We start from the raw sequence: 19,726 nt of genomic DNA, 5'->3' as shown, positions 1-19,726 counted from the left end.
CTCTGTCCTACCTGTGTAACGTTTGACTACTGCCCTGGTAGATTTTTTGCTGCGTATCACCTTACTGAACTGCTTGCACTAAACCAGTACACTGTACCTTTCTCATTTGCAGGAGAAATGACCTAGCCTGCAGGCCTCACTCCTGGCATGCAACCAAATTTACAGAAAGTCAACCCGAGACAGCCACGTCACACCTTTCCTCCTCCAATGCCTGCGCTTCCTGGCACTTGCGCTACCATGCAAGGTGAGTCTCTGCTGAAGTTACACACAGTAAGCTTCCATGACGAGACTGTAAGAACGTAGATCATGTTGTTGAGTATTTTCTCAATACAAGTGCAGAATCGTTCTATTATATGTCTTTAGTGTTGCCTGTCCTTCCAGTGCTTGAAGGGGGACCATGGGAAGTTTGACATATGGATGAGTGGATTTCAGAACAGTATGTGATATGTCCATGTGACTGAAAGGTAAGACACTAGCTTTAACGGCAGTCAAAAGGTTATGTTTCTTGCTCTGCATTTACTTTCAGTGTCCACTAGTAAAATCGTAAGCCTTTGTGAGCAAAAAGAAACCATCAAATTGAACCTTCTGAAAGTGAAATAGTAAGGAGAGAAGAAACTGAAAATACTGTTTCAGACTACTAAAAAGCCTTTTACTAAAGGGAGGGTGCATAATGTTTCACTGTTGGATTTGAAGGTGTTACTGGTTTTATTAGCTGAACTGACTTTCTGTAATCTGATCTGCTCTACAGCTGTGTTCTTGCTCATGTAGAGAGGTGATAAGACCAGTGATTTTCAGTCCCTGTTTAAAGCACCTTGGTATTTGTTAAGTCTCATTCAGCACTAGAGGAGAAGGGCTGGCACCCATACAGTTTTAGTTGTGAAATGTTAAGCTTTCAGGCAATGCCTGTTTGTGTCTGGTGACAGGTTCTTGCTTGTTTCCTGCTCGTAGGTGACATTCTTCAGCATTTTCATGAGGGATTTGTGTGGTTTGGTTTACTTTTTCTTTTTTGTTGCTTTTTTTCTTCACTGACCTTAAAGAAAGTAAGTCTGGTGCACAATCCCAGTTTGGAAAGCAGGCTTACATTTCCTGTACTGACTGCTCTATGTTCTCCATCATTATTTCTTGGTGTTAATTTATCGTAATAGTTAGAAAAACATTAATACTTTAAGATTTTATTTTACTTTGAAAAATACTTTTAGTTTGTAAAATGATTTTTACAATTTTTACATTTACAATTGTAAAATTTTTACAATAATTTTACATCATTTGTTTTCTTTAGAACCTCTCTACTATTTTTAAAAGAACTTGCTATCTGCTCTTGAATAAAGTGTGAGTGTGTTAACATCTACACAGAAAAGGTTTAAAGATTTTTTTAATGAAGTAAAATTTCTTGTACCTAGGAACAAAATTCCGAAATTTGTAAGACCTTTACAGCACTATCATCAGGAGCTCTCAGATACTTTTGCTTTCAGACTGCTGAGTCTTCTAACTGAGCTGTAAATCAGTATATGCTTCCTGCTCTTCCTTATAGTTGTCCTTGTATCTAGTGAAACACTACAAGACACATCTCAAAGCATGATCTTATAGGAGCTGGGCTAATCACGATATTTAAAAAAGTATTAATTTGGTTCAAGTCCAGTTTGAAATTTAATTTTGGGCAGGAAATTGTGGGTGTAGAAGAAAAGGGGGAGGCGAATAGGGCAATCCTCTTCTCCCACATATCAGAAATAGCAGCAACTGCTGGTAGACGTCAGTATTAATAAAAAGAGCAAATTCTTTCTCAAATGCTGCTGAAATATTTAGTAGCTTTAGCACAGTCTAACACCAGGGTTGCCAGGGCACTGCCGTGCTGAACACCTTGCCTACCTGTGCTGCCCACTTGAAAGGTGATGTATTTGAGAGATCTGTCAGTCCTGGTGTCTGTTGCCCAAGACAGTTTTCAGTGGCAGAGCTGACTTCATACTGGGCTGCTGGAGGCCTAGCATTCCCAGAGTGCCAGGCCAAAGACTTGGATATCTGAGAATCCCAGTTGCAGAGAGGGATTCTGCAAAAAGAAAAGGTGAGCAGCTTCAGAGATTCCCTGTTTTCAAAGTACAATTCATAAAACCAGGAAGCACAGTGCACTTCTAAGTGAAGCACTAAGCTGAACCAGAGACACAGCAGTCAGTAGATGAAAGCAGCAGTATGCAAGAAGATAATGGAAATAGAGTGAGGAGGGAATATTTCTAGCCCAAGGATCCCATCCTCCAGCTATTTCTGGAATTTCTTGTTCTTCCTTGAGCTAAGCATCTGAGATTAGTAGTCACAGCCTAAAATCCCCTGAATGTGCCCGCCTTCATTCTCTCTCTGAGTGTGGAAACTAAATCACTTGTAAAACCAGAGTTCAGAGAGGAGAAAGAGATGTTTTTGCACTCTTCCAAGAAAGGATTTATCTGGATATTGTGTGTTGTGGGGTGGGGCATAGCTGAACAAAACAACCCTCTGAAAATTGTCCTTACTACCTAGGTTGATACTAGATTAAGCTACAGGCAAATTAGGACAGGGGGAGGGGGGGATGTTTTGGGTTTTTTTGCCAGCCTACTGAATTTGGACTCTCAAGAAGGTGAATGAAACCATAGGAAAACAGACCATAAGGGACTCGATCTACACTGATACATAGGGTAGGAGAAAGGGTAGTTCTGGCAGGTGTAAGTGCCTCTCATGCAAGGCTAGAGCATTAGACCTTGTAAGCTTTTGGTGCTTTAATTTCCCTCTGTGAGTCTTACGGTCTCTTTTTTCCAGAAGTTATACCTTAACAACATGGATGCAGGCTTTCCTAGCCCAGCCTAGACTAACGCTGAGTGCACTTTTCTGGGAGTTGTGGAAATGAGCTGTCTTGAATTACAAAAAATTCATACCCTGCATTTTCTTCCACTAGGATATAATATAATAGAGGACCTTACGGTTTCTTTTTTTCATGCCCCTGGGTGTGCAATTGAAACTAATAACCTCTTCAGCTTTGTTCTGGTGTGGGTATGCTTTGGTAAGGCTGCTTAAACTGAGGTTTTGGGGCAGTTAGGGCCAGGTACCTCTGGTCTGTAATCCCATGTTGTCTGATTTGCTGAGATGATGTCATTTCTGGGAGGGCACAAAAGCAGAAGCTCATGCCCCAGGGTTTGGCAGGGGAAGTGTGTTTATTAGCCAAAATAGTCAAGGTTGGTGTTTGTAGATTATTCCTCAACTTTGCTTGCCAGACATTGACCTGCAGTGTAGGTGCTTTTGTGAATCCACTCTAAACAAAAACATTGAGAAAAGGATATCCTGAGGTGCCAGGCTCTGGCAGAGAAATGGCTTTTGTACTCTTTTCCATGTAAGGGTTCATGGGGTGATCGCCCTGTGGTTAAGGACTTTGCAGTAGCACACCACCAGAAACTTTCCTGTTCTGTCTTTGAAGCTTTTGCTGCATCTGCTGGGTTTCTGTTAGGCATTTTCTACCAGAGCTTTCACCTCTTAGGCTGATAATATCTGCTGCTCATTTGATACCAGCATATCTGCATTGAGGCTTTTCTGCACAAGTGTCACCTTTATTTTAATCAGTGCCAAAATATCTTCGTGCTGAAGGGAGAAATAACAGCAATTCATAGCAATATATGCCCTACATTCTTCACTAACAAGGGAGATTCTGTTAGTGACCCAAGTATTAGTGAACCACAGTATCCGCCCAAGATGACAATTAAGATCCTTTTAAGTATTCAGCATGGTGTTTTAGATTTCTGAAAATAAAAGAATGAAAGAATAAAAAAACCCACAAGATGAGGTCAGTCTTAGTGCGTATTGTTAATAAAATGCTTTTAGAAAATAAGCACAAGTATATCTTCGCTTATTTCACATAAATTGCTTCAGACCATGTTGTGTAAAAATGTTACAAAAGCTACAGTAATAGATGGGGGAGTAAAACAATTACTGTGTTAATGCTGAATTCCAGAGAACTGTTGAGTTGAACTTTGCAATATTTTTGACAGAAAAAAAATCTATATATCACTCTTTGTGTATTTTATGTGGACTAATCTAATCTCATTACTAGCTTTCACAGGTTTCTTTACTGCACAAGATTTGATAGATGTTTCATTTAATTATAGCTACGGGGAAGTGGAATAATTCTGGGATTTCTACCAAGGGGCTTTGCATGCAAGGGCAAGAATTTGAATTTGGTACATAAAAACAGGAGGAGCTGCCAGTAAAGTTCAAACAGGGAGATGTGATGAGAATAATTGGAAAGACTGTTGTCCCAGTATCAGTGTGTTGAATTGACAGGAGGTGAGTGCTGTGAAAGACAGGAAGGAAAGAAAACAGAACAAAACTGATTAGGTAGGAAAACAACAGAAGCAGCAAGATTTTGAAATAGGGTCCTAGGCAAATTATCTAGAGAAAGCACAGTATCAAAGATGATGTTTCTATAGAGGAAAGGTGGCGAGGGGAACTGGTGTCAGGAAGGATTCTTGAAGGAAAGTCAGAAGTTTAGTTTTGGCCATTCAAAGCTTACATTGCTCCGGCATCTTCTCCTGTCATTTTCCTGTCAGTGTTGCGGAACTGAATTGTTGTAAAGGTGTCAACCTGCGAGTGGTTTGAAACCGCACTGGTAAGGTGCATGTGGTGGCTCAGAACTGTAAATGGTGGCATTTGAGGCAAATGTTTTTAGTGAACCCCATTTAGAAACCATGTAGAAATTAAAATATTAAATGAATGGGCAGATTTGGATAAGCAGGACAAGGCAATATCTTTATGGGCTGAAGAAGTTTATAGTAAGTTCACAAAAGATGAACAGGGAAGTACGTGAGTTTTGATCACTGTAAGAGTCAGGGTGCCTGGAAAATAAGCTAAAATATAAATTGGTTTGTCCTGGGAAAGAGAGAGCTAATGGAGCCCAAACTTAATTTGTCTAAAAGCAGAACCAGAAAAAACAACTTGCAGAGGGAGAGGGGAGCCTTCAAAGTGATAAAAATCTATTACTTATTGGTAAACTTAGAAGGGGAAGTTGAGTTAGTCAAATTTCAAGCTTTGAATCAGTGGCAGAGTATAAAGCCCTGACTTTGTGTTCAAACTTCCAATTTTAATAGATTGTCTTGAGTAGCTACTATGCAGATAGATCTTAACCACTGTTAGTAAAATTGGTGTCTGTATATTTATAATAATGTTGTGGCATTTTTTGACTGGCATATTTATGCTGAGGCTTTTTGTTTGTTTCCAGCCATAGTTGTTCTTCCCATGACCTGTCAAACTCGTGGGATCAGTCAAGCCTTCATCGTACTTCTGACCAGTTCAGCTCCTTGGGAAGTATGGACAGCTGGGACCACACTCCACAAGTAGCCCAGTACGGAAGACTTTCTTCTGCAAGGTCTAATAGTAGCATTGATCATCTAGGGAGCCAGAGTAAGCGGGATTCAGCCTACGGGTCTTTCTCCACAAGTTCTAGCACCCCTGACCACACTCTGTCCAACACAGACACTTCTTCAGCAGAGAACATGCTATACAAAGTAGGCCACTGGGAGACTTCTAAGCATGGAAGCAAGTCAGGCCAGTTCTTGAATGACAGCAGTGGAATAGAGGAAAAACCCGGATATATGCCAGCTCCCATCCAGTATGAGAACAATAAAAGTCCTAGAATAGAGGAGCACCCCGATGCCAAGCTCACCAGCTCTGGGAGATCCAGTTTTGGACCTGTGTGGTATGTTCCTGATAAGAACAAGTCTTCATCTCCTCCCCCACCACCTCCACCACTTCGTAGTGACAGCTTTGCTGCTACCAAAGGCCATGAGAAAGCCCATGGCCCTGTGTACTCAGAGGGTGCCAGCATGCAGCACTTCACAGCTCTGAACCGATCTCAGCCGAGGAATGACTGGAGCTTGGAAACTGTGGAGCAGCAGCGGCAGCCCTCCAGGGCATCTGACAGGAGGGTCGGCAGCTCAAATTATAAATCTGATCTCAGTTCAGAACACACTTTTTGTTCAGCTGGTGAAAGGTACAACAGTAATGCAGGAACTGTGAACAAACTGCAGTCATCCTTGTCCAGCACTGATGTTCGGTTTGCACAGCCTATTTACAGTTACCACCACCAGCACCAGTACAGTGATGAAAGCACTTTTTTTCACAATGCAAGAATCTTAGCTGCGCCTAAAGATCAGCAACATTATCTGTCCTATAGTGGCATTCAGGAGTCACCCACACATCATTTTCATGGCTACAGTCCAAACCAAGCGGGGCTCCCCAACACTTGCTCTCCTTTGAACAGTGCTGCTGAACAGAAGGTGGACAACACTGGACAGAGTCGCTATTACTGTGTGACAGTAAAACAGCCTGCTCAGGGAAGCTCAAAGCCACTACAACTCAAGGATGAGAGCTGGAAACCTGGAGTGGGGACTGATCCACCTCTCGGATCTCAAGAAAATCTTGCAGTTGTCACAGTGGTTCAAAAACCAAAATACTATCTACCTCAACAATCTGTTGAATCTTCACTGAAAGGGTGTGAGAACAGCAGTCATCACCCTTTTGATGGGGATGCTAGGTGTGCTGTAGTAGAAGAAGCTAGAAAACCCAATCACACTGAAAAGTCTGTACAAAAGAAAAACTTTGAGAGCAACTCTGAGGAAAATGAAACCAGGTATGGTCAACAGGAGTATGTAAAGGGCTGTGGTCTTACCACCGAAAAAAGATCTGCTCAGAAAGATTTTAGGTGGGGGAAAGATGAGAGTAGCAAGATTTCTCCTCAGAAGACCCCAATGTTGCACTCCTTAACTCAGGAAGGGAAAAACAACAGCTCAGAAGTGGTAACAGAGCGACAGGTCCCATTTGACACTCACTTGTCTAAACAGGCACGAAGAAGTGATCGTTTTGCAACAACCCTGAGAAATGAGATCCAAATGAGAAGAGCAAAGCTGCAGAAAAGTAGAAGCACTGCTACATTAGTAGGGTCATCTGAAACGGAGGAGTGTAGCGAGACCTGGAAGCCAGATTCAGCAGAAAATGTCACTGTCTCCGCAGACACTAACTTTACCACCACCTACAAAGATCACCTCAAGGAGGCCCAGGCCAGGGTTCTGAGAGCAACGTCCTTCAAACGGCGGGACTTGGAGCCTAGCCCCACTGAACATGTACCCAGGTCACCTGAGCAGAAAACTGGTAGTTACAACTGTTCATTATTGGCTTTGGTTTCTGAAGATGTGTCTGGATTCCTTGAGGCTACACAAGCTAAACCAAACCCCACAGGGAGTGGCACTCATCACGTTTCTCGCATCGGAGCCAGGAAGAGGTTCACAGCAGAGCAAAAAATGAAGTCTTACTCTGAACCAGAGAAGATGAATGAGGTGGGAATGACAGAGGATGAGTGCCGTGCTCATTGCTGTCCAAATCCATCTGAAGAAGCCCTGGGCTCATTTGCAGACAGGTGGAAATTTTTTGAAGAAACAAGTAAGCCTGCACAAAGGAGAGCACCACAGAAGCCATCTCCCTCCAGTCTAGCTGAGGGACAGCCTGAGAGGCCAGATAGGAAAGTTCACAGTGGACAGGAGGGAGAGGAGTCATGGTATGAGAGAAGAGGTCGGGCAGCCTCTCTTGGACTAGAAACTGTACATGCTGCAAAAGATAACGTCCACCATAGTAGCAGCAGTAAGGCTGCTGATAGGATTGTGAAATCTGAGCAGCCACAGCGCCTGGGAACCTTTGCAGAGTATGAGGCGTCATGGAAGGAGCAGCGGAAGCCGATAGAGCCACGGAACTCAGGGAGGTACCGTTCAGCTGATAATATTCTTGATGCAGGCCATGAACAACATGAGAAAGCACAGTTCACCCATGAGAGGTCTAGATCATCTCCTTCTGCTGATTTCTACAAACAGGTACAAGTGTTTTTTGCTTTTATCCTTTCAGTTGCCCAGGTGGGGGGACAGGAGAGTGGTGGAAGAGGATTTTTATGAAGATTTTCATTTTAGGAACACAATGTAGTATGGTATTTGCCTTTTGTCAGTAAGGGAATGCTTGTTATAGCTAGTTTCCATAAGTAAAAGGAAGCTGATCAAAGTTTGCATTGCACAGCAATTAAGCGTGGAAAAGAACAAGTGAATAAAGTAATCTCTTGTGTGTTGTAGCCAAATATTGATTTGATAATATCCTCTTTTTACAGTAAAGGTATAGGAGGAGGATCAAAGCAATCTTCACCCATAGTTTTCTTCATTGGTGTGGCTGCCTTCCCCATTTTAACATTTTCTGTTCTCTGAAATTATGAATAAAAATATTCCAAGGGTAAATAATGCCTGCTTTTGCCCAGTCTTGTTAATGGTCTAATCATTTTCCATGGATTTCCTCTTTTCTTATGAGCTGGCTTGATGCAAAAGCTGCATAGGACAAAACTTCTGCCTGATAAAAGTTAGAGATTAAAAACATGCCTGTTAAAGCTACACTTCAGCAACAAGTGAAACTGCTTAGTGTTTTATGGCAGATTGCTTGATTTAAGATGTATAAATTTATTCCTTAGAGAGATGCCAAATGTCTGTTCAACTTGCATGTAAATTTTAAGTTAATTTTTAACTGAGCACTGCCAGGGAATGGTTGGCAGGTGGCAGGGGAAGTAAACAGAGAAACCAAGTCTCTTAAGTTCTCTGTTAAAAAGATGTTGTTCAAGCTGCTCCAAGGTTGCCTCATTGTATAGAGTCATAGTATGTTCAATCTGTGCTGAACGTCACCTTATGCAAGAAAAGAACTGGAGCAATGCAGTTGTATGTTATTTTTTTACTCTCTTGGTAATAACATTGCATGCATACATACATGCACACACATCCACATGGCACCTGTATGTGTGTGTAGACCAGGATTAGAATAAGAATAGCTCAAAAAGAAACATATACGTTGATCTCTAAGAATTGTGGATTCTTTTTCTTCTATTTTTTTGTGTGTCTTTAAGTTTGGCAGAAGTTATTTTTGAACTCTTACGTGCAGACTTAACTATGTGAGTAATTTATTAGGGTAGAGATTCCAAGCACTGGAAATACTCATATGGAAGTTATTTTGAAAACTAAATTAACTAAATTATTTAATAATTGCCTACCCAGCAGAAAAATCATATCATCTATTCCATGTATGCATTTCTGGTTTATTAGTCAGTGCCTTCAAGTTCAGTATAGGCCTCCTGGGGCAAAAAGCAGACACCTGCTTAGGCACCTGGAAAATATGGTGATAAGCACATTGAAGATGCTTACAACATGCTCGAGTAAGTGAAGATGTTTTCTCATATGTGATTCAGACGATTCCAGTGCTAATGCGCAATTAAGTTTCCTGTAGGTTCAGTGTTTGTAATGCAAAGCTGTGCTTTGGGTGTGGTCTTTTGAAGATAGTGAGATAATAAAACCCTGGAACAGGGATGTTGTGTGTTTTGCTGAGAAACTGAAGTATGTGCTCAGGGATTCAAAAGCTGGTGCGTACGTGCATCTTCTAAAATGGGAGCAGCTCTCCTCTAACTTCTTTGCCACATGTTTCTTTTGTCTTTGCCAGGTGAAAGTTGCAAACGCTGATATAAATGTTAAGCTCTTCTGTAGATCAACAAAGTAGAGCAGTAAGTTGAGCACAGCTGGGTCAGTAGTGCTGTGCAAGAGGTCACATAGCATACTGTACCACTTAAAACCAAACAAGCTTGAGACATACTGTGCTGTTGACTTCATGTATATTCAAACAGAGCAAACCCACAAATAAGAGGTTCCATAATCACAGATTTTTTTGGGAGTCTGAAACATGATGACTTGGTGTCTTACTTCTGCTGTAAACCACTTTTAGGAAGTCTCAGTTGAAGTAAGGAGGCAAGCAGAGGATTTAAAGGAAGATGGGGAGCGTATTTTCTCTAAAGTTAACAATCTGGATGAAAGGAATGAACTTACCTGCACTATAAAGTAAGTATTTCTTAATTTCTTGCTTTAAGAGATTCCTTATGACAACTCTGATCTGATCTTTTCCTGACCCAGATTGGACGTTTTGCTGATGATTTCAGAGTTTTCACAACACAGTTTTCCCTTGTTTCCCTCCTTCTTCCCACATATTTCAACCTGCATGATGTAATTATTGTTAGGACTGAAATTTACAGGGAGTCTAGGGTAAGCTTGAAGAAATTCTTAAGTGTTGAGTGTATTACAGTTTGTTCAGAGCTGGATGATTATGATTTGTGTGCATGAAATGATTCAGGTATTTTTCATATTTATCAGTTACAGGTTTTTGGTGGAGGGGGTTAAGCAAGGTTGAGGGAATGCTTGAGGTTTCCCAAAAGAGTTTTCCAATATTATCCTTGTAAAAGACAGCATGCTACTGGAACACAGTAGTGCTGTAAATTGGACTTTACTTTTGCCTTTACCGAATGCAGTACATGAACAGAAGCCACCAAAAGTTATTTTCAGGTTTGATAAGCTCCACTTTTCTTTGATAATTTGTGTTTTAATGAAACTATATGATATTTTCAGACCCTTTTCAAATGTATGACTGTATACACAATGCAGGTGAAGTTCTTAAATGTGTTACATGCAGGGGGGTATCCTCCTCCTCCTTCTGGACCACTGTTTGCAGGAGCAGTTGTAATGTAAGCACTGATTTCAGGGATTGCTGATACTGCAGCTGCTGAAGTGGTGTGTGGCAGCTGAGCTGAGATTGTGCACACACTGCTATCATCAGGCTTGACAGCTCTGGGTTTCCTAGCAAAAGAAACACATGTATAGGGAAAGTAACTTCTATGGGTTTTCCTCAGCTCTGGAAGTGGTATTAATCTCTCAAGGGGAAAGAAAATGATGAACTGTAGCATATGTGTACTGTAGTCATAACTGTAAAAGCTTGTCAAAAATTAGTATTTATTTGTGGTTTTCTCTGTTTGTATTTTGCATTGCTTATGGCCCCACTGAAGAGGTCATTTGCTATCTAATTCCTTATGGCCCTTTGTACTTACCATAGTGATTTCAAAATGAATAGCCCATGAGGGTGTCAACCTGTGTGCGCATGTGCATGGAGGGGAGATTGGGCTGGAGGAGAGGGAGAGGGGGAGGCAGCAGCGCAATCAGCTGGGAGCAGATGAGCTTCTGTAGGCAGACAGCATCTCTGGACAAGTAAAATGATTTCCATCCAGCAGTGCTGAACCCTAATCGCAAAAGAGTGTGAATGGTACTCCTACGCCAGCATTTTAGCAGTGTTTGTGCAGCACAATTCTCGCTTTATAATCAGGGAATCCATGAAAATCACATGGCTGGGCACCAGCTGCAGTAACTTCTTTTTTTTAAGCCAAAGCTTATTTTGACATACTATTTCAGAGTATTTGGCCATTTCACTGCATTACAGAAGGTTTTGTTAAATGGTCACTTTTGCAATCTTTCCCTCAGCATTTGTGTCATGCAGAGGACTTGTATGTCTTCTGTATTAAAAAAAAAATAAATAAACAAAAGTTCTTATTTTTGCATTTAATTCCTGTATTGTGAACATGCATTATGATGCATAGCTGTCCTCTGGGAAAGAATATGTATTTCCATGTGCTCTTTTTTTAACAAGGCATTCTTGTGCACAAAAGGAACTGGACACATCATGACATGAAATGATTTTACTATTTCTGAGCTGCCCTATAGGCATTTAGTTTCCCTACTTTTAAAAACTAGCACTCTGCAAATGGCTAGCAGATCTCCCTAATCCATGGTATATTCTTGAACACTAATATTAACCAAAACTTGTGGTCATATTTAAAATTTTATTTGAAAACTTAGGTTTAGATTATATTGCTGATGGCCCTTATTTTGTACTGCTGAGGCCTGTCTTCTGCAGCTGCTTTTGTGCTACCAAAGGCACCGTGGCTGTGCTGTTCACAGGGGCCGCCCATCAGCATTTATGTGGGCTAGATGTGCGGGGGCCCAAGCTGAGGGCCAGCTGTGGCATCCGTGGGTGCCTTCGTTAGGTTAGAGACTGTCCTAACGATACAAGGTGCCTGTGGCCTCCTTCCCCTACTGTTGTTTTGGAAAAATAAAAAAAAAAAAAGCAAACAAAAAAGTGAATAATTTGGCTTTTTAATAAGCCTTGAATGTTTCCCATCACAGCTTCCCTCATTATTTTCAGGTGAAATATAAGGTCTTCTTAATGCCCTGAATCTAGAGTGAAAAGGGGTTGGAGTATTGTAACATCAAATGGTTAAAAAAAGAAAGTGCAGGCTAAGCAATTTTTTTCTCCTGGGCTTTTTGTTGCTGGCTCATTTTGCTATAGTATTTTTTTGGTGCTGCTCTTTTTTTAGCACACAGTTGTAAAAACTAAATTAACATTTCTTCTAAAAGTTGGGGATTTTTTAAGCTGATGAAGATAGTTTGTGAACTCCTTTCATCTATGGGCTGTATTTTTCCCATCTGAGATTACTGAGTGCTTCCAGTGAATTTAGGTTGTTTCATCTCCCTTTTTAGCAAAGCTACATGTTCTTCTGAACTGCAATATTTAATAGCTTGGAGTATTATTTCTATAGGAAGGAAAAGTAGTGGTCCATAGTAGCCATTACCATCTGTCATGCAGGAACCAAACCACTCTTGTCATGAACTTACAGGCATGCAAGCAATCATCTAAGATGAGCTGATATTTTTACACTGAGGCTTGATGCGATTCTAAGTATGTTCTTAACTTTAGGTCTGCTTAAAGGTGTTGCACAAGTTTAATGATCTGTAAAACAAAAATCTTATTTTGGTGATGCTACTCCTATTTCAGATTAGTTACTAACACTTAGCTTTTCACAGATGCAAAGTCTATCCTTTAAATGCGTCTGTCTCTATTTGTCAAATAGCATACGCCGGTTATATAATTAACTTCCCTATAGAAGTCTTCACTATTTCTAAACCAACATAGCCCTTCAGAAGCTTAAAGACGGAAATGTGTGCTCCAACCTGTAGTCTGCGTGGCTTCCTGCTGGATGACACAACACACATAAACGTCAATCCATATCAAAAGAATAGTGCTCTGTGATCTAATTCTTGAGATTGCCATCTACTAAAGATGTTGACAGCCATTGCTTTTCTTTACTTTCTAAGAACATTTGACTTGTGCCTCTATTAATTTGCTTCTGCAATATCTATGAAAATTACATAACTTCAAAAAGTGAAAAAGGATTTATGAGATCACAAGTCACAGAAAACCTTTCAACATTTAGTAAGTGTCAAGTACATGTGCATGTCAAGCATAGAACCACAGCATGACTCTAAACACTGTAAGATGTTTCATTTAGTTCTTCCATGCCTTAGTAGTTGTTCCTGTCTGAGCTGTTGAGGACAAAGGAACAGCCTTTGCCATACAAGACCAAAGTAAAAACCATTACTTGATGCCTAAATTGACCTAAATGCGCAAGTTCAATGTTCTAAAAAATCTCTGACAAGCCAGAAACAGGAGCCTATAGAGAGGTTCCCAAGTTCAAGGAAACTGATTTTTTTGAATGAGTGATACTCCATTTGTATATGTGTTTACATATCTCAAGTATATATGAATGTCTGTGTATATATGTATACACGTATAAAACATACATGCATGTTTTGGTAGTCATTTCTTTGAGCTTGCTTTGGTTTGTGACCGTTATAGGGGTTGGGGCTATATGTCTATAAGGACTAGCTGGCAGAGGGGGAAAAAACCCACATTACACATCTGAAGTAATGAGTTTCTCATGTAATCTCATGCTGACAGTGATAAATGGTGTAAAATATATACTAGAGGATAGATTAGACTTTGGAAATATTCTTAGGAACTACCCTTTTTTTTATAACTTCAGTAATTTTAAGTTATACATTTTGGGGTTTTTACTATTCTGTCGAAAGGTGTATTATAGTAGCAGTATGCAATGGTAATATCTGCTTATGTTGAGAACTGAGTTGCAGTGCAAGCCTTCAAGGGGTTTTCTGCTTGATTGGTTTGTGGGGTTTCAGGTTTTTTATATGTAGCAAAAGGGCCATTTGCTTAAATACTTAAGCAGAGCTCTGCTTACAGGCATTGCATTGTATATGAATTTTGTTCTTTATGTACTGTGTATACATTTTCAGAGTCAAATTGAGAAGATTTTCCTGAGTGAATATTTCAAGGTGAGTGTGTCTCAGTCATTAGTCTCAGCAGGACATATCAAGACACCACCAGAGCTATGTAAGCAAAACGTTCTCATCGTCTTTCTTTTCTTCTTGAGGAAGAAATAGTATGATCTTGAGCAACTGCTTGCTTACAGATCAGTGAAAAATTACTTGGGCAAACATTTCATGCATGTATTAACAAACTTCAATATTTTACGGTGCAAAAGAAGTCTGAGTTCTCTGTTTTACACTTCACCTACAGGTCTTGTGATTTTTCACTTAAATTCTTCTAAAGGGAAGAACTATTTCCTATCAGTTTGCTAACCTAACAAGTACTGTTTTGTAGAAAATAAATTACGAATGATTGTGGTTTTTTTTATCTGATGTGCAGTGTACTATTTCTACATTCATTTTATTCAAGAGCTTAGAAAGTGAAGTGTTCTCTTTTGAAATCAATGTAAGTATAGTAAGGACTAATATAAAGGTTTAAGTGTTCTTTTTTGAGGAAGATTAATTATTCTGTTAAAGGGAAAAGAAAACATAACTTTTCATGCAGCCAGAATATACCAGTTTGGTTGAAGTAATGCTTTGGAGATTCCTACCAGTAATAAATTCAGAAGGTACATGCAAATGCCTTCTTACATGAATCATAGAATAGTTAGGGTTGGAAAAGGCCTTAAGATCATCTGGTTCCAATCCCCCTGCCGTGGGCAGGAACGACTCACACTAAACCATGCCATCCAAGGCTCTGTCCAACCTGGCCTTGAACACCGACAGGGATGGAGCATTCACAACTTCCCTGGGCAACCCATTTCAGTGCCTCACCACCCTTACAGTAATGAACTTCTTCCTTGTATCCAGTCTAAACTTCCCCTGTTTAAGCTTTAACCCATTACTCCTTGTCCTATCAGTACAGTCCGTAGGGAAGAGTCCCGCTCATAGGCCCCCTTCAGACACTGGAAGGCTGCTATGAGGTCTCCACGCAGCCTTCTCTTCTCCAGGCTGAACAGCCCCCACTTTCTCACTCTTGTCTTCATACAGGAGGTGCTCCAGCCCCCTGAATATCCTCGTGGCCCTCCTCTGGACTTGTTCCAACAGATCCATGTCCTTTTTATGTTGAGGACACCAGAACTGTGCACAGTACTCCAAGTGAGGTCTCAGGAGAGCAGAGTAGAGGGGCAGGATCACCTCCTTCGACCTGCTGGTCACACTCCTTTTGAAGTTAGAAGTTAAAAAAAGGACAAATAATAATAAAATAAAAAAAATAAATAAGGCAGTTTTCCCTTTCCAGGAAGTTGTGTGCAGCTCTTTGCTATTCATCTGGAGGAAGTGCAGAAGAACAGAAGTGCATCATCACAGGCTGTTAGCTGTTAACAAAGATTTTCAAGTATGTGAGCTGCTGAAGCCCTTCCTTTCTATTTACATAAGTATTTCTTTATCATGCGATAAGGATTCTTCAGGCATCAGACCACTATTTCTTGCCGTTGAAGTCATTGTATGTATCATATGGACTAGTGGATGATGTAACAGTCTTGGGCTGTTACAAAGTTTGTATTTTGTCCAAAACTGGGAAAACAGTTCTGTGTCTCTTCCCATACAGATAGAGGCAACAAGGAAGACAGAGTTCAGCAGCATCTGTTCATGTGTTAGGAGTCCCTTGCCACCTTCTGTCTTCCTTAGATTTCTCTAAATACTTGCAGTTAGTACATGTTTCATTGCCATGAACCACTGTATCTTTCTAGTGTGCTAGTGTATGTGACTGATTAACGACAGCTAATTAAAGGTCATGCTTCATACAGGGAAAGCGTTGCTGATACATACAGGAAGTTGATACTTAAAAACACAGGCCAAAGGTCTACCTAAGCAGGTTTCCTTTCCCTTGACTGAACAGTAGCAGATGCTCAGAGAAAATAAAACCAAGGCAGACAGGGAGCCATGCTGCAGGGTATCCTTGCAGGCCTAAGGATTTGTGGTTAACAGCCCTTGACACATTTTTCTTTCAGAAAAGTGACTAACTCGTTTTGGACTCACACTGACTTCTGAGATCCATAGCTTTTTTGTCCTGATGTGTTGTGAGGAAGAGCACTTCTTTTGCAGGTGGTGGCTAGGGTGTCTCCTCTGTGAAAGCTGTTGTATGGCTTTGCCCATCTTTACTTTCTTCTTCCGTGACTTTCCACATTCTCATGTGTTCCTTTTGGCACAGTGAAAGAACTGCAACAACATTAGAGTGCACTATGAATTTATAAAAAAACAAAACGTTTTCTTTCTTTTGCCTGGGGTTTTGTTTGTTTGCTTTTTTGCTGTGGAGTAGAGAGATGATATGTTCATAGAATGGTGTGTGAAATCCAACTTTTCCTTCTTGCATAGGAGTAATTTCAGTTATACAACATTGTATATGTTGCTGAGGTATAGAAATAGCTGTCCTGAGGATTACTTTGCATTTATTAAATCTCAGTTTCATCTGTTGTCTTATGCCCATTTGCTCAATGGTAAGAAATCTTTGGCTTGTGTCTTTATTACTCAGTATAATTTCCTCATAGCAGCAACTGTTGCCAGCTTTTTGTTCACCCTTTGTAAATCATTCAGAGCTAATCAGTTCTGTTACGTGGTGTTGTGAGGACTTTGTTCCATAGCAATCAAGTTTTTAAAAGGCTCTGGTGCAGGTGGTTGGGTTTTTTTTAATTTTTTTTTATTTTGGAACCTTCTAAAAGTCAAGAAGTCTGTGTTGTCCACGTGTGTAGTGAATATATTCTCAGTGTCTTTCTGAGAATAATAATGCATCCAAGACACATCTTTTCTGCAAAAGCCCAAATGACCATTTGTCATTTTAACAGGCTGGTTAATGCAGCTGCTAAATCTCTTCATATAATCTGCACCTCTTGGCTTAATTTAGATGTTAATTTCATGGCTCTGAAGCTCTTCGTATTCATAATGAGTATTTTGGTTTACTTTTTCTCTCTTTCTCTCATTCTCTGTTTTCAACACCCGTGTGCCTTCCCTTCCCAAACATTGCATGTGTCACTTTGCTCAAGCAGTTGCCCAGGTACCAGAGGAATGTATGGTTGTGCATCACAGATACTATTTCAGCAATTTCTTGTGGGAGTTTCAGGTGATTATCACGTAGTCCAGGTGACTCATGACTACCCAGTAAATGGTGGTCCTTGTAATTACTGTTTAATCCAGCCTTTGGAGAGGACAGAGAAAGGGGAAGAAAAAGGGTGGTCTGGGGTTTTTGGTAGGTGTTACACATTTTCTCTGAGTTTCATATGTTGTATCTTTCGTCTCATGTTATCTCTTAGCGTTATACCATCTGGCATGTTCCTTTTAAAAATATTCCCCTTGTGTTTGTAAATGCCCTTTTCAAAATAAAATACCACAGTGTGGATTCCTGGTCTTTCAGGAAAGATTAGTCTAAATACATATGGCCACTGGCACAGGGTGGCTCTTCAAGTGGTCAAGTTTTGAACCAAATTCTTCTGATGCCTCAGGATCAAGGCAGGAGTTGCATGATAAATTGTCCCACTTGTAGTCTTTTTCTTCCTTCTGTTGTCTGTTTTAAAACTACCAGGCTGCTTGAGCTGAGAGGTGAGGTGCGCGGTTCTTCAAGAGCATCCCAAATGCATTATTTTGGGATCTAGGATTTATTGTGGCTACGCAAGAGTGCTAAACCTTGCAGGCACTTACATTGCCTTCTCATTCCTCATTCTCCTAGGGTGTTCAGCCAAGCAGATGTCAGCTGCGTGTCCTGCAGGTCAGTGGGATGCTCTGCTCTGGCTCACCAACAGCTGCTGGATCTCATTAAATGGGTGCTAGACTGTCTCCAAAGCCTGTGCTTGGTTTACAGTATGCTACAGTAATGCAGCCCTGTTTCTCCCCTGTCCAATTTGCTCATTTCCCACACCCTTGAAAGTGGCTTCTCCATCTACCTTTGTTAGGTCAATTTTGAATCCCTCTTTCTAACCCCTCCTCACATACTCAGTTTTCTACATCCAGCTTCTTAATTGAGTGAAGTTCTTTTTGCTTAATTTCTGCTTACACATCTGTTCTCCACTGTGCATGCAGTGACAGCCAGGGGTATGCGAGAACACTGTGGTCTGATAAAAGTGTTTTTTTGTTGGAGGGTAGTTTCTTCTAATGGAAAGTTTCTTCCCCTGCTCCCAAATGTGTTACTAAGCGTGAGGAGCTGGGAGAAGTCCAAGAGGTAGTTCTGAAGGTACTGAAATAGGAGGTAAGCAAAAGAAACACACAAAAAAGTTTGTGGAGAGAGAAACAGAGATAATTTTTGTAGGCATTGATCAATTTTTGTGTTCTGATTTGTTTTTACTGCTTTCCCTGGAAAGAGGATTAGAATGAAAACTATCTAGAGGCTTAAGTTTTTGTTGGATCACTTGAAATCCAGCTATCTTCTTGTGGCTATTCTGATGATAACAGTTGAGTAGGGAGATGAGCGATAATGTCAGATCTAGTCTCCAGTGGTTACACTCATAAAAGCATCATATGCTGATGTATTGTAGGTTTTATTTTCCCCTAAGTTACTTCATGAAAAGCATCTTTGGAAATAGGTGACTGATTTGTCTCCTCAGTGCAGCAGCTATTCATGTATTCTTACATATGGAGTGGCTTTATGGTGTTCTGGTACTAAAAGCTAGCCTGTCATATGTTCACCTTCTGCTATAAGCCCTTAGGCAACATGGATTATGATTTGCTGTCATAGAGGGGACTGTTTATGCCAGTAAATTTGAGTAAAGTTTTGTGATAAAAAGTAACATCACAGCTATAACTTCCATTCCTCTGTGTGGGCCAGTCACACTTATATCCCATTATGTAAATGGTAAGTTTTCTTGAAGTCATTTTCTCTTGTATCTTGACATCAAGTAGAAAGCTTTGGTAGGTATAAAAATTTTAGTCACGATAGGTAGAATAATTTTAGAGGGGGGTTATTAACTGGGTGTCAGTGCTGTCTGTGATTTTGCTTGCAGTTTAATTAACACTGTCGTCTTAAAGTGGTTATATTTTAAAATGATCTTTTAATACATATTAGAGCCTCATTCACAGTTTATCTATTAAGCCCTTAATGCGTTCTTGTAGAAGAACTGAAAGGAGCTTGAGCTTTGCTCTTGTGAAGGCCATGATGCCTTTGGTTTCTAAAGATGGAGTGTGGGGGTGGCAATTTGCACATGCAGCATGAAAGCATTTAGTTCTTCCCTTGCAGAATCTCCTGCAAGAGAGAGCGCCTGTGCACACAGCACATGCAAAAATATTCAAGCTGGAGGGCTGTTGATGAAGACTCTCCTCTAACATTAAAGACTTGGTTATTTGAATGCTGCTCAGAAAGGAGCCTAGTAACACACTGATCTTTTTTGATCATTTTAAATATTTAAAACTTGCAGAGCTGTCATTTCTGAAATGTGGATCATGATTTTCACAAATGGAAAAAAAAAAAACCCTTAAAAAATTAAAGGACTTTTTAAATAACCAAATCCAGGGGCTGGGGGTGGGAGAAAGGAAAAGCTTTGAAGTCTCTGAGATCTTTTCCCTGAGGGTCAGAAGTTTCTAATGATGTAACACACAATACAGACCAAGCCTTCACTTATCAAGGTTAAAGTTGACGGAGCTTGTATGAACTTGTCAATCATAGGAAGCAAGCAAAAACAAGCCAGCTGTTG

The 19,726-nt window shown here is 40.4% G+C and overlaps 1 protein-coding gene across 1 annotated transcript in view; it reads left to right on the top strand.

Annotated features, from left to right (window-relative positions):
* SHROOM2 (shroom family member 2) overlaps positions 1-19,726 on the top strand; it is a 132,782-nt gene that overhangs the window by 78,653 nt on the left and 34,403 nt on the right. Inside the window, exons 4-6 of the mRNA XM_061366476.1 lie at positions 113-244; positions 5,228-7,868; positions 9,796-9,908. Coding sequence (XP_061222460.1) covers positions 113-244; positions 5,228-7,868; positions 9,796-9,908 — 2,886 coding nt within the window. The remainder of the gene's footprint in view (positions 1-112; positions 245-5,227; positions 7,869-9,795; positions 9,909-19,726) is intronic.

This window comes from Neopsephotus bourkii, unplaced genomic scaffold (assembly GCF_033783945.1).
Source record: "Neopsephotus bourkii isolate Nb327-2 ecotype Australia unplaced genomic scaffold, CSIRO-AGI_Nbou_v1 NB_1346, whole genome shotgun sequence".
Taxonomy (NCBI): domain Eukaryota; kingdom Metazoa; phylum Chordata; class Aves; order Psittaciformes; family Psittacidae; genus Neopsephotus; species Neopsephotus bourkii.
Note: the sequence above shows the minus strand (reverse complement) of the source record. Positions and strands in the feature narration are given on the sequence as shown.